This window comes from Chlamydotis macqueenii, chromosome 4 (genome assembly GCF_036417535.1).
Source record: "Chlamydotis macqueenii isolate bChlMac1 chromosome 4, bChlMac1.mat, whole genome shotgun sequence".
Lineage (NCBI taxonomy): Eukaryota > Metazoa > Chordata > Aves > Otidiformes > Otididae > Chlamydotis > Chlamydotis macqueenii.
In genome coordinates, this window is record NC_141559.1 from 17,679,254 (window position 1) to 17,693,204 (window position 13,951).

The following is a 13,951-nucleotide window of genomic DNA, read 5'->3' on the forward strand; positions in this document are numbered from 1 at the left end:
CACACCTAAGGACACTGGTGATTCCCCTGGGCACAGTCTGGCCACACACATTCATCTGGGTCCTGGATAGCCCTCTTCCCACTTTGAACATTAAATGGAGGCATGCTGTGACTACTAAAAATGTATTTGTTAGGACTTCCTAGTTATATTCTTGTTTTGTCACTGGTTGCCAAGAGACAATTCCACGCTTCCTGTTAGCTCAGAGCAACACGTAACAAGTTTCCAAGTTTACATGGGTATACAAGTACATTGCTCCAACAGAAACATTGCTTGCATCACCAGACTTTGAATCTTACTCTCTTTTTATGTGGAGGGAAGGGGAGCAGGATTGCTATGAATTAACACAAAAGTATCACACAGTGTTTGATAGCTGCTCATAACAAAGCCTGTTGTTCCTAAGGCTCAGTGAAGAATTTCTAGGACTCTGATGGTCACAGTCCAAAATTACGAGATACAGGGCTAAGTGGACAACACCTCAACATTTTTCTGGCAATGGTCATACACTTCTGCATGAAATAATACTTGGAAGAGGTTTTGCAGGGTGTTCTTCTGGTTTTAGTTTTGTTTTTGCAAGTTGTGCTTCCAATCTCTTACAATACATTTTGAGTAAAAGATTTGAGGCCATTATAAACTACAGCTTGATTAATCTTTATTATTGCTATTAGATTCATAGCACAGAGTTTAGAAAATATGATATACATACTAGGGAACATGTATCTCCTAAGGCCAATACGTGTGAAATCTGACCCCTGTTAGACCATCACTTTCACAAATGCTAACATTTCAACAAAACCTTTAGGAATATTTTAAGCGGAAGTTCTAAAAATGAAGACTGTCAAACAGATTTTGCAAAGCCTAAAAAAAAATATGCAAAACAGATGGTGAACACCATCATGGAGTAGTAAGTTACATGGGGAAAAATGCAAATTGGAGAAACTCCAAGTAGAACATGATTATCTGCTCATTTTGAACTGGTGAAAAAAAAAAAAAAAAAAAAACTAAAACATGCCATTCCAAACAAAAATCCTGTTTGGGTATTCCAGTATCTTGTTCAGCAATTCTCAGAACGAACTTTGCATTAACTGATGAACACTCAGCACTTGAGAAAATACCTTGTCTGATCTGAAAAAAAAAATCTTGAGGTATCACAGAGGAAATAAGAACTCCTGCTACACTCTTCTAAATAAAATGATGAGTTCTGAATACATCAGACTTTCAAACAGAATACTGCATAAATATATAGTATCAGGAAATACCAGAAGTAGTCCTGCTTATGCTTTCATGTCAGAACGTGCAAGTCATCTATCATTTTCTCATGCAGTCAAACAGATCTTTTTCTGCCTGTAGTACAAGACGCTCTTCTCATGTTGGACTGTCTGGCACTGCTTTCACACCCATAGCAATACTGTCAAGCTCTTTCTACCTACCTAGGTCAAAATTGTTGGAATTGAGCAGGAACTCGGGGAGGTAGAAGAACTCTGGGATGAGCTCCTTCACGTCTGCCATGTTGTGCTTTGATGCTGAATACCAAGCCTCCCGTACACTGTGAAACATTCGGTCAGCCAAGTCAAAGTGACCGCCCTGTGGGACAGAGCAAGAAGCATGTCAGCATCAGAGTATCTCTCAGCACAACTCATTTTCCCAAGGTGGCAAAATAATCTCTGCCTAATAAAGACACTATAGAAGGTAGCACATTTCTTCTTCTAACAAAATGGCTTTAAACAGCTGTATTAATTTTTGGTACATAATAACAATAAACATAAAACACTGAGATACAGATATACAGAATTTTAAGAAGAGAGTCATCTAGTCCTATTTCAAAGTTTAGTTTCTCCCAAAGAAACATAAATCTTTTTGCCTGATGGCTTCTGTCTAGGAAAATATTTGACATGTAATGTCATAAACCCCATTATCCAAACTGGCAAACAATTCCAGACTCTGCAAATGTTTGTTTATTTTAACACTCAGTACTAAAATGGTTCTTTGGATAGACATATTGGTTTAAAGTAACAATCTTTCAACACTTCCAGCAAAGAACTAAACAACTGGCATATGATTCTTTCAACAACAGACACATAAAGCATGATGAGCAAAGTATTTTTCACAATGAAACTTGCTTTGTTTTTTGTCTGCTGATATTTGGTTCTGCATACATTTAGAAAAGTGTTCAAACTATGAAAAAAAGTGAATTCCATTACATCTTTTACAAAGAAACATCAAAAACATCACAGGGAATAACAAGTCTGCTAAAAATATTTCTTCTACCATACCTGATAAAAACAAAGTCAATTGATCATATTTTTCACTCAAATGGACAGCAGGAGAAAAATGCAAAGTGAAGTGATGTAATTTTTACCTGTAATCGTAAGAAAATCTGAGTAAAAGGCTCCATCCGGACAAGATAGGAAGCCACTATCATGGCCGATGAATAGTGGGTCCCATAGTGATAAGCTGGAGTTTCCCCTGCAGAAGATTAAAAATCATCACCATAAAACAAATAAAGTAGTAAGGTGACAGAATCAGTACTAACTGAAAAAAAACCCATGTAATCAGTACTGCATTTTAATTACTCTGTGACCTTAGACACATTTAAAATTGGAACTGGTAATTTTCATTGTTGAGAATCTGAAAGCTTTATGTTTTGTCACAGCCACCACTTGAATTTTGGCTGCAGTCCAGTATCCTTAATTCAATGGGCTTCTGCAGAGCAATACTGAATGGTTAGTCATTTTTTATTTTAGCTAATTGAAATGTTGCAGTGCAGCCACGGTGATTTCTGCTGAAGAAACTTTTTTTTTTTTTAACTTTTAGTCTTATTGGTTACTGTGGAATTAAAGGCTTGGGCAGAAATAGATCTTGGAACTGTTGGCTACAGATTTTGTACAGTTTTACTTTCTTAATTTCCTGGCAAAAAGGCTGCATAAATACACTTAGAACATACCGATTCATTTTTAGAAATGAACGTCTTTGCCACCTGCTGTTGTTTGATACAGAACAGCATTGCAGTAGTTAAACAGGCTTATGTTTTCAAAAAAAGCACACAGAAGAAATGTATCATATAATAGCTGCCTTGCCAAACACACAATATCTATTTTCAATATATAAGGAAGCTCTAAAATCAAGAATACCTAACTTAATTAACAACTCATTCTGAGGTGGGTTTTTTTAGCTAAGAAAATGCTATTTCCTTAGCAAAAAAACATGCATTAAGAAAAGAAATGAAAAAGCTAAAGTGCTGCTAATGCAGAAGTATTCCCAATCCTTTGTACAACTTATTCTCTTGCAGTAGCACTCAGACTGTATCAGCAGAGAGAACTGGTTGTGTGCTTTGTGTGCCTGCCCATTTTAGCCTTTAGACAATGTTAAAACTGTTCTGAACGTGCAACTGGTTTGTCTTTATTTTTACATATAAATAAAAGCTGTCACTCTGATTTTAAACAAACAAGATAGGAAGAAAACCAATGCCCCTTTGCTCCAATTTAGTACTTGTTGGAGAGTCACTAAAAACCATGGTAGAGTTCTGCACATCCACTTCCAGGCCTCTTCACCCATAATATAAAAATCCATGACTCCCTCCCATCCTGTGACATGTCCCTCTGCTCTTCCTGCTGGATGTATCATTACTTACCATTGGGATCTTCCCAATCTTTGTATCGCTTCTTGTACTGGGCAAGCCTGTCTTCTGTTTGAGCTCCCATGGGCTTGGCCAGGTTTCGGAATGTCTTGGGATTAGTAAGATCTAGTTCCTTTAGAAGTAAAACAGACATCAATTTTATAGAAACATTACAAACAAATAAATCCTTTCAACACCTCTGATTACTATATTTAACACCACATAGCTCCTAAGGCTACACATATAGCAGGTGCAATGTTGGATGTGCTCGAAACAGTCCTTAGGTCTGATCTAAGAGAGTCAGTGTTTTTTAAGTCACATCTGGGCTTTAGATAATTTCTGCCCCCTTCCCTCATCCTGCTCTCCAGTTCCCCCTAATTTTGTTCTTGAACACTCAACATGCACACAAACAATATTTTGTGTTATGGTCTAGCTGGTAGCAACAGTTGCCTACAAAAGCATTAATAGGATGTTTCATCTTTTTCAAAAGCAAATTCTTCACTGCGGGGCCTGATTTCATAGTAGCCCCTACCACAGTCTTCTGGACAAGTATGCTTTCTCTGTGGGCAGTGTTCATCGGGATATTCAATAAAAAACTAATGCAAAGACTTACAGGAACTGCTGCAACTGCCTTAGAAGAAGGTATGTATCCCAGCCCTTGCTTGTGCACAGCCCAATAACGTCCGTAAAATCAGCGCAGGCATGAGCCCGCACGGAACAGTCAAGAATCTCTAATACCCTACCCACTGATAAGTGGGAGAAACATTACAAAATAGATGAAATAAAAAAACTGGTGATAAAGATAAATCGCAGTTTTACCAAGGCAGTACGAGCCAGTTGTAATATTTGCAAAACTTCCAACACATAAAAGACTACTGACAAGGCTGACAAGATGTTTTATTTACCTCGGAATCATAGTCTGCGAGGATCCAGGGAAAGACAGGGTACTGCATGAGATCGTTATAGGATCTGCCCGCCAGAGTGTTTAAGTGCATCAGGTACTGGAAGTTACTGATTTCTCCTCTCTTAAGGAAGACAGATAACAGCACTGTAAAGTGTTCACTTTACAACAATCAAATGTCTATGCTGCCAGAGTGTCAAGGTGTTCGGCTCTCTCCAAACATACGAAACTTACTTCAATATTACAATGCTCACTCTACTTTTATTACAGTCCCTCCCCTTGGATTTTCAGTGGTAGAACCATTTCCTATTTGATGATGGTATCATTAAATACTACAAACTAAAATGCTGAGATACACTTTCTATAGTAGTATATTCCATCTGTTCTATTAAGAGGATGCAACTTATCTGCACTGATTAATTATGTATCATCAGAAAATGTGTAATTTAATACAAAAAAACCCCGAGAATTTTCATACTTACTTCCCATCTTTGAGTAACAGATTTTTCTCCCACTAAACTGCTAAGCAAGCCAGACCTAATGGGAAGAAGGAAGTACATTTTCTGACTTAGCAGTATGATGTAGGTTACAGCTTTGCAAGACAAGCCAAAGTTTTAAGATTAAAACTTGTAAATTGTAACAATTAGAAAAACAGGGCTTTGCTTCTTTTTTGCTTTAGCAACGCCTTTTTAAATTTCTAATCACAGGCTGTTAAAATTATGCACATTATTTATGCAATTAAGTGCAAGTACAAATGTATCTAACAGGCTGCCAGTGAGGATAATATCTTTAACAACCTGAAGAAATCTAATGGCTATGGCACTCCAATTTCTTTCACAACATAACTGTATACCAATAACATTAATCCTGATAGCATACATTACATAAGTAAGAAGAAGATATACCAATGCTGCCAATTATATTAGTACATTTAAAATAAGGGGAGCCCAACATCACTAGTTATTTATTTAGACAATGCCCAATTTTAAATTGAGGTTGCAGTACTCTCCAGCAAACCCTCACCTTAATACAAGCATCATTTATTTGAAACTGATGAGCTACAGAGCTTCTGAGGAACAGAATCACCTACCCTTGCTCTACGCTGGTGTTTGGTCTCTGCCCAGACACTGACTCGGAACTGTCAGTTAGAGACGGCACCACAGCCAAAAACCTGCATCAGCAGTTAAAAGGAGATTAAGATTAGTGTTTCTGTCCTTGCTATGTCTTCTCCATAGAAACAGACTGCATTTAGTACAGACTTCGTTTAGAGCAGCTACGTAAACATCTTCAACAAAATTGGAATGACCCTTTTCTCACTGAACCCATACCACAAGTTTCGCATGCAGACATCAGCACTTCCTAGTGGTTCTCTTGTGCAACACTAAGTTGCTGTCAGGTTATCCACTGCCAAACATTCATCACTCTTGCAACCTGCTTCTGGTTGTTAGGCCATTGTAAGCTCAAATATGGCTCAACACAGACATTTGCAAGCATTCAGATTAAATGTTCTAACTTATTTTACAATACCTTTGATAAACTTTGTTTCTAACCCCTTTTTGGAAAGCTAGAAGATAGTTCCGTCCATCTCCTGAGAAAACTTCAATTGCAATTGGCTGAAAACAAAGAGGAAAAGCCCATGTCAACACTAAACATTTGCTCATCACCTCTGAAGGTCAGGTACAGACCAGTTTAGTCATACTGTACTATATCTGACACCAAATTATGGTGAAGCTGACTTTGCTTAGTGCAGCCAGATGTTTTATTTTCAAAACATTAAAATTCACCAATATACCAAACAAACTAAACAATGGTAAGCCAAATGTTCAAACAAGGATGCCTGACTTCAATTTCAACAGAGTGAATAGCTTCATTTTCCAAACACTAATCAGTTATGTACTTATTTTACTTTTTAAAATGACAACATCGTCAAAAAATTCCAAAGTAGGCTCCTTAATGTAAATATGGTGTCCAAGTTACCTGCAAAAGGTATCTCCTTTTATGTACCTCCTTGATATCTTCATATGCAAAAATGCTGCATGTTCTTTTGAGTTGACTTGGACCTTGCCTTGCTCCCCTAGGTATGATTGGCTCATGCATCCTGTAAATGAGCATAAACAAGCAAGACAGAAGTGATTCAAAAGGAAAGAAATTGAAAGAATTATTCTCTTAATTCATATGAGTTTCCAGTTACAGAAACAGTTGATTTTCACAACATAACCATACTACATTGAGCAATTTGTGAGCACAGAGAAAACTGCTCCTGAGGTCTTTCTGAATCTGACATTATTTTGGAGTTGACTCCTCAAAAAATCTCATTAAATACCTCTTGTTCAGCTATTACAGATTAAGGAAACTCTCTATTAATCTACTCACTTTGGAGGCAGTGTCTCAATATCCCGTATTTCTCTGGTGGCTGTCATTGTAAATCCATCAATGACGTAGAAGTGCTCTTTCCCAAACAGAAGCAGCCCTTCGCTGGTGTCAAGGCCCTGAACCCGAGCACATCGATACATATGCTGAATCTGTAACAAAAAGCAGATACTTAGCAAAAGCAGGTTAACGAGCTCAGGCTCGGACCATTGCTTTGTTGTAACAAAGCTTAGACACTGTTTTATTACTTGTAGATACAGCAAAAATTCTACTATTTTTCCTCTTAATCAGAGATACCTAACACCAGCGATTAGCAATTATGAAGGGAGTTAAATAAAACTCCCTCTGTATAAGATAGATCGATTTATTTACCTACTTAGCCACTCACAGTGTGCTTCTTGAGCATATTCTGGAACCTGTAGCCCACTCGACTATGATCACAAATGGTATACTTCAGATGGACAAAGTATGAAATACTGAATACACAGCACAGTCATTCAACACTGTTCTTGGGGGTAAAATACTACTTAACAAGGGGTTTCATTCTAATGAAGGGAACAATTAATTACAGTCTGCCGAGTTCAGTATTTGCATTTTCAATGTGTATTTTCTGTCTGGATGCATTAAGCTGACAGGGTAATAATCCAAGCATGGGATAGCTCACAGCTTTCATTTCAGGACAGGTTCTTTTTTTCCCCTAGCAGGCAGAAGGAAAGACAACGACTGTTTCCAGTACAGGGTTTTCAGCTCAGGACCTCTTGGAATCAGAGCACACATTTGGTTTCAAGGAAGAAGCTGACGAAATATTAAGCAAATTCAGCTGTAGATCAGGGAAGGTAGTTAGGACATTCATTCACGCTTGCAACATGTAATGCAGAAATTCCAATACAGTAAGTGCCTAGTATGTTTGAAGTACACAGTACCTTCTCTCCTTCTTCAAGAAGTCGAAGTAGAGTTGTATTGTCAGTCTTCTCCTCTTCATCTATTGAACTCCCCTCAACAACTTGATCCTGCGATTGGTCCTGGTTCTCATCATCTCCACCATCAGGAGCAGAGCGAGATCTTTTCAGGGGAGGCTTCACCAGGCCTGGAAAAGAAGAACAGAGATAGATAAATAAAAACCTGACACACAAAAATTCACTTCACAAAACCTTTGAACTTTGAAATTACTGATCCAATGCTAAGACAAAAAAAATAAAGACTCCTACAGGATCCTTACGCTTATCTTAGTGCAAATGGACAAGAAGACATAAAGGCAGATAAATTTAAAGAAACCAGTACAGGACAGAACAAATGATCTAACCTTTGACTCTTGCAATAGTGTCCTCCCCGTGTTCTGGCTCCTGCTGAGTTGTTTCACCCACTGTATTCTCTTCTATAGCATCCTGAAAGACTGCAGGGTTTCCAGAAGCCAGGCGCATGTAGTACTCCTTACTGTCATAACTTATAGCTCTTCGGTAACGTGCAGGTTTCTTAGAAATAATTGAAGAAATTGCTTGGTCAAACAACTCCTTCCTTACTTCAGTGAATGTGTTTCAGGACTACTGTGTGTAGCACAGTGCATGCCCACCAAGTGTTTTGTGCATGCTCAGTTATACATCAACACATACAGAAACAGACTCTTCAGTAGATCTAATCTGCCAGCTGATTTGCAAGGGAGCTATTCAGCCACTCAAGTATTAAAGGGGTTGCAGAAATGCCTGCAGATAAACCTACAACATGGGAAATAAGAAGGGTAGCCAGTATGCTATGAACTGTCACAAAAGACTGGGATACTTGTGCATAAAATTGATAGATCAGATGGCCACTTTATCATCTTTCGTAACTCCCTACAACGTATACAGCTTATTCGTTAGCCAGCTGACTTATTTGCTAGGCAACAGTTTGAATAAAAAATCACCTCACGGAAAGATACAGATACGTGAAAGTTGATATGAACTAAAAGCAGCCAGGGATCAGCTTTAAGGCTCAGAAATTCTTAATTAATTCAGTTTTTTCTTTTTTAGTAAAGATTCTGACAGTTTGTGGCACAAGAGCATCAGTTTAACCAAAGTAATTCTTCAAGTACCATTTGTACCTTTGGGTGACGACAACAGATTATGATACACTGCATTATGGCGGTGTTGGTGTGTTTTGGGGGGGTTTGGGCTTTTGATTTGTTTTGTTTTGTTCGGGGGTTGGTTTTGTTGAGGAGTTTTTTCGGGGTTTTTTGGTTGGTGACTTTTTTCCCCTTGTCTGTCCCGCCCCCCACCACAGGCTAATTCTTATGTTCCTCACTTGATTATGGAGGTAACATTTGAAACAGAAGTAAGAACCAAGTGAGGACAATAAATATATCAGAAACATCACAGGAGACACAGGTGAAGATAAAAGAGGTATTAAAGAGCCCAGAACCTTTCCAAAATTAAAACACACTGATGCACATGGATGGATGAAAACTCATTGATTTTATACTGCAGTTGAAAATGTTCTTCTCCAACTACTGTTTAACTGCACCCTCAAACTCTAGAAAGCTTTGTGAACGTGTTCAGTTCTCCATCACCAATATTTTTTTTTGTTTTGTTTTGTAGCATTATTTCCCACGAATTTCAAGATTAGATTGGGATAATTACAATTACTGGATTATTATAAATCCAGTTCAATGCTTTATATTATGTAGAATTGTAGAGTATCACTGCCATTTCAGTCAAGATTTTCCCTTGTTCACTTTTGTAGTAATAACAGGAAATAGGTAACTTAGGGGTTTTTTTGTTCCTCTGTATGACAGTACAGTGGGAAACTAAATGATTCATAACATCAAACTAGCTTTATTACAAGTGGATGCTCGGGATGACAAGGAGGTTAAGATCAAAACCATAGAGATTTATTATTTCAGGTCAAATCAGCTGCCTCCAAAATAAAAAATTTAAGGCACTGTGATCTAATTTGCTCACTTATGTTCAACTAAGACTGCAAAAATACCACTTAAATTATGCTTAAAACATCTACGGAAACAACTCATGAGTAGCCTACAAAGAGAAATCCTAACTAGCACCGCTAACATGAAGAAAGGAAAGAAGTAACAATTTATATTAGATATTCTGTATATAAAATTACTTTAATTTACATGTATTAATTTATTGTTGAATGTAATTCAAAATGAGTGAACACAGATTACACATTGTACTTAGTGATGGGCAAGACTGCGAATGCAATTAACAGAGAAGTAGCATGATACTGAAATGCTCAAAGAGCAGCCACTTCCAAACAAGATTGTTATTTTCAAGGCAGGATTCATATTTTTTGGACAAATGTGTCTATTTCATTAACACTAAAAATCAGAAGAGTCAGCTAAGACAAAGTTAATCTGGGTTCTAACAAAAGTAGGACTGTTAGAGCCCATTACAGCCAAAAAGGACAAAAACTGTTCACCAGATCCCCTCTTAGAAAGAAACATTTACTTTCCCAGTAAGTGCTTCCAAGTGATCACGTTGCCCATTACTAGACATGTTCCACCAACCATTAGTTCAGATCCCAAAGCCACAACACTTCACACAGTGAGAACAGTGATAGCACAGCCCAACACAGCCTGTTAGTGTGCAGCAAGAAATTAAGACCTACAGAAAGTTTTATTAGGTGAAGGCTAAGGAGAGCACAGTAACATCTTCTAACATGATTACTGAAAACACCTTTAGGCCTGGAAATATTTATTGAAAGAGCAAGTTGAAAGCCAAACGTAGAAGCCTTGTTAAGACTGCCTAACATGCAGGAGGAAAAAAAAGTTGTATTTATTTTACATTCTTTCAGTCGGTGTACTTGTTTCTTTACCTTTTGAGGAACGGTATCATCAGCTGTCTCAGGAAGTCTACTTGAGAAGTCAGACTGAAAACAGGGCATCAATTACATAAGCATCAGAGAAGGAACACTTTTGAGAAGAATGTATGATGGCATGTTCTCCACTTTGTGTGAATTAAACTGTCACTACAGCTATTCTGTGTCAGACTGCAAGCAGGCAAATATACCTAATGGTTTAAAACTGGTTGAAGGCTATTTTTTGTTTGCTTGTTATAAGTACTTTGACACTCATGCTTAATTTCAGGAAAAAAATCCTGTATGTATACACGTGCTTAAAAGACACCATAAAGACTGCTCAATTTCTTAAAAAACAGTGTTCCAAAATTAACAGGAACTGACTGCCAAGCTTTCAAAGGCCATGTGCATTTCTGCCACACAGCCCACATTCATATTTACGGATGGACGAAAGCACATTTCACAAACACACCCAAACCAAGGCCCATAGCCTGTTTGTTTTTGTTTTTTTTTTTTCTTTTTTTCTTTTTTTTTTTCAGATCACTGCTTACCGCATTATCTAGCATAAGGCTAAGAACTCAGACTGAAACCTCCCATGGTTACGGTACTTCTCAGGCTCTAGAGGCTTGTGAAGGTGCCTCTGCTGTTCACTGGCACAATCACTTAGCTGACACAAGCACACCTCATCTTATGTTGCAATTGCCAGTCTTTGAGTTCACTTAGTTTTGAGCCAAGTGATGCAGTCCCTTGCCTAAATATACTATGAGGAATAACTGGACCTTATTAACCATTTAGGACATACAGACTGAATATCAAGTAATACCAACAAAGTTAAATATGTTTCTTACAAAAAACTTCTAAAAAAATACGGATTTTACAACAGGGCATAAAATTACTTATCACAAAAATCTTGGATACTTACCAGTAAGTTTGTTTCTTGCTCAGCTTCAGGCATGTAGGGATACTGAGTATAAAACATGTCATTTCGCACCATCTTTTTCCTCATTCTGCAGGGACCCTCAGTCATCTCTAACATCCACTTGTCAAGATGAGAGCCAATGGGGGGACCCCACAAACCTCGCTCTCGTAGTAACTCGTATTCAATTTGAGACCACTCTTCTGTCACGTATTTTAATGCATTCTGCTGACGCTGAATAAAAAGACATTTGCACATGCATCAGGAGTGATGCTTTTAAGCCTGTCTCCATTGCGAGCAGAGATATTTTCACTACATTACAGAAAAATGTGCAATAATTTATAATTCTAATAGCATTTTCTAGTACATCTTAATAAGATTTCCGATGTCAGTTACCATAAAAGCAGGGCTCATATTGTAATCTTCTTAACAAAAAAAGAAAAGCAAAGAAAAAAGGAGGGAAAAACTTTGCTTTTGGTTTGTATAATTAATTGAATGTATTTCTGAATGGCAAATATGAAAGAAATGTAACACTAATCCACTGATTTTGAAAAGAGATTTTAAGAATGAAAACAAAAGACCTTCCCTGCCTGTATTTACACTGGAGAGAGAAGGTAAATGAAGCAAAGTTTGGTGGTTGCTTTTTTTAACTAATTGCTTTCAATTACTTGTTTCACTTGGAATTTGATTTCTTAAGATTCTAGCATGCAGCTCAGCAACCAGTCTGAGCCAAAGGTCTTTGGGGACATTTAGAAGAAACCACAGGGGGCAACGATTTCATTTCTGGAAGACACAGAGCAGCCACCTTCCATTGCCGCGTGATTTGGGAAAAGTATCAAAATTTTCTTTGTGTTACTATAAAAGTAGTGTTTGTACACAGTGCTTCTCTGCATCTTCTCTTTTTGTACAATGTTTTAGAAAGACAGCATATTCTAGCATATTTCCAATCTCTCTTTTTTTTTCCCACATGTCTAAGGAAAGACTACTTAAGCTTCTTGAAAAAAATTAAGATTTAACATGTAACATTGCTATAAGAGTTTTCATCTACAACCAGATCAAAATGAGCTTCCTCATTTGTTTGACTGCATTTAAAAAAAAAAACTGTTAAAAATAAAAGACATATCTAAACGTTCAAGGATTTTCACCAGGACAATCTTAATATTTTACAAGCCCCATACTGAGAAATGGGATCAGTATAATGTAACAGATGAAAATATCAGTGTCAGATAATTAATCCTCTGAATCATACCTCCTGATATTCCTTATACTGCATATCAACCAGGTCCCGAACCACTGCAATGTGAGTAAACATCCACTGGGAAATTTCCTAATACAAAAGTAAGAGGACAGACAGAATGACACTTTATACAAGATTTTGTTTGAATTAAAAGCCTACGAATACATCACCTTGCAAAAATTGCTCAGAAATTAAAAAAAAAAAAAAATTACTTAGATGATGAATTTAAAACTACTGCATGCAACAGTACTTCAGGTTTTGTTTTGTTCAGTGTTTTCGTCTTTTTTTTTTTTTTTTTAGAGAGAGGCAGTAAATTCATGTACGGGAATATCCTTTAAAAGAAACTGGCAAACATTTGGAAAATATTCCAAACACATGACTAAGAATTCAGAACATTCCCAAACAGCACTGACAAATATTACTGCTTTTCCCTATTTCCTTTTAAGTAATATTTTCTGGATGCTACCTAGTTTGTCAGAAATCCTTGAGACACTCAGCACTCCTCACTCTGTACTGCAATATACCTGTTTTCACTTATTGCTATTACTGGTAGAGCCAGCAACAGTTCCTGTCAGCTCAGTTTGCGGGTTTCTTCATTTTAGTTTTGATACGTATTCCTGCTCACCAGGAACAGGACTGAGAACACTGAGAATTTTTTTATTTTATCAAAATCACTGAATAATTTCCAGATCAGAAAGAGAACTGGTGCTGTATTTTTTTCACAGGACACAAACTCCTGATTAAGTTAACAGGAGTTATAAATTTCCTTGTAGCAGGAATACACCTGCCTCCCTTGACCCAACACGTCCTCAATGTTTCAAGTGCTAAATACAGTAAGAACTGAATCCTCCAGAACTTTTAAACCCCTCTCTTTCCTTTGCTTCCAATGCCTCAAATACTAATTCCTTGCAATGCCCCACCAGGTTCTGTACCACCAACAGCACCACTACTGTGCTACTCTGGTATAATTTAAAAAAAAAAAAAAAAAAAAATTTTTTTTTTTTTAAAGCAAGCACATTTGTTAAGTGACCATCCAGTTCTACCATCACATATTGTTTCACTGAACTCTTTCTGTATTACAATAAAAAAAAAAGTACAAAGCAGCATTTTTTTAGTTATGATGCA

The 13,951-nt window shown here is 37.2% G+C and overlaps 1 protein-coding gene across 4 annotated transcripts in view; it reads right to left on the reverse strand.

Annotated features, from left to right (window-relative positions):
* The window catches only part of WDFY3 (WD repeat and FYVE domain containing 3), a 184,430-nt gene that overhangs the window by 17,268 nt on the left and 153,211 nt on the right, over positions 1-13,951 (reverse strand). For 3 of the 4 annotated variants that reach the window (XM_086747769.1, XM_086747767.1, XM_086747766.1), the window contains 14 exons: positions 12,839-12,916; positions 11,596-11,823; positions 10,692-10,745; positions 8,188-8,356; positions 7,808-7,971; positions 6,888-7,036; positions 6,492-6,612; positions 6,042-6,127; positions 5,605-5,685; positions 4,997-5,051; positions 4,519-4,638; positions 3,629-3,746; positions 2,357-2,463; positions 1,428-1,581 (listed from right to left, as the gene is read on the reverse strand). In XM_086747769.1, the coding sequence (XP_086603895.1) occupies positions 1,428-1,581; positions 2,357-2,463; positions 3,629-3,746; positions 4,519-4,638; positions 4,997-5,051; positions 5,605-5,685; positions 6,042-6,127; positions 6,492-6,612; positions 6,888-7,036; positions 7,808-7,971; positions 8,188-8,356; positions 10,692-10,745; positions 11,596-11,823; positions 12,839-12,916 (1,684 nt within the window). The remainder of the gene's footprint in view (positions 1-1,427; positions 1,582-2,356; positions 2,464-3,628; positions 3,747-4,518; positions 4,639-4,996; positions 5,052-5,604; positions 5,686-6,041; positions 6,128-6,491; positions 6,613-6,887; positions 7,037-7,807; positions 7,972-8,187; positions 8,357-10,691; positions 10,746-11,595; positions 11,824-12,838; positions 12,917-13,951) is intronic. The other variant, XM_086747768.1, reaches the window with a different exon arrangement.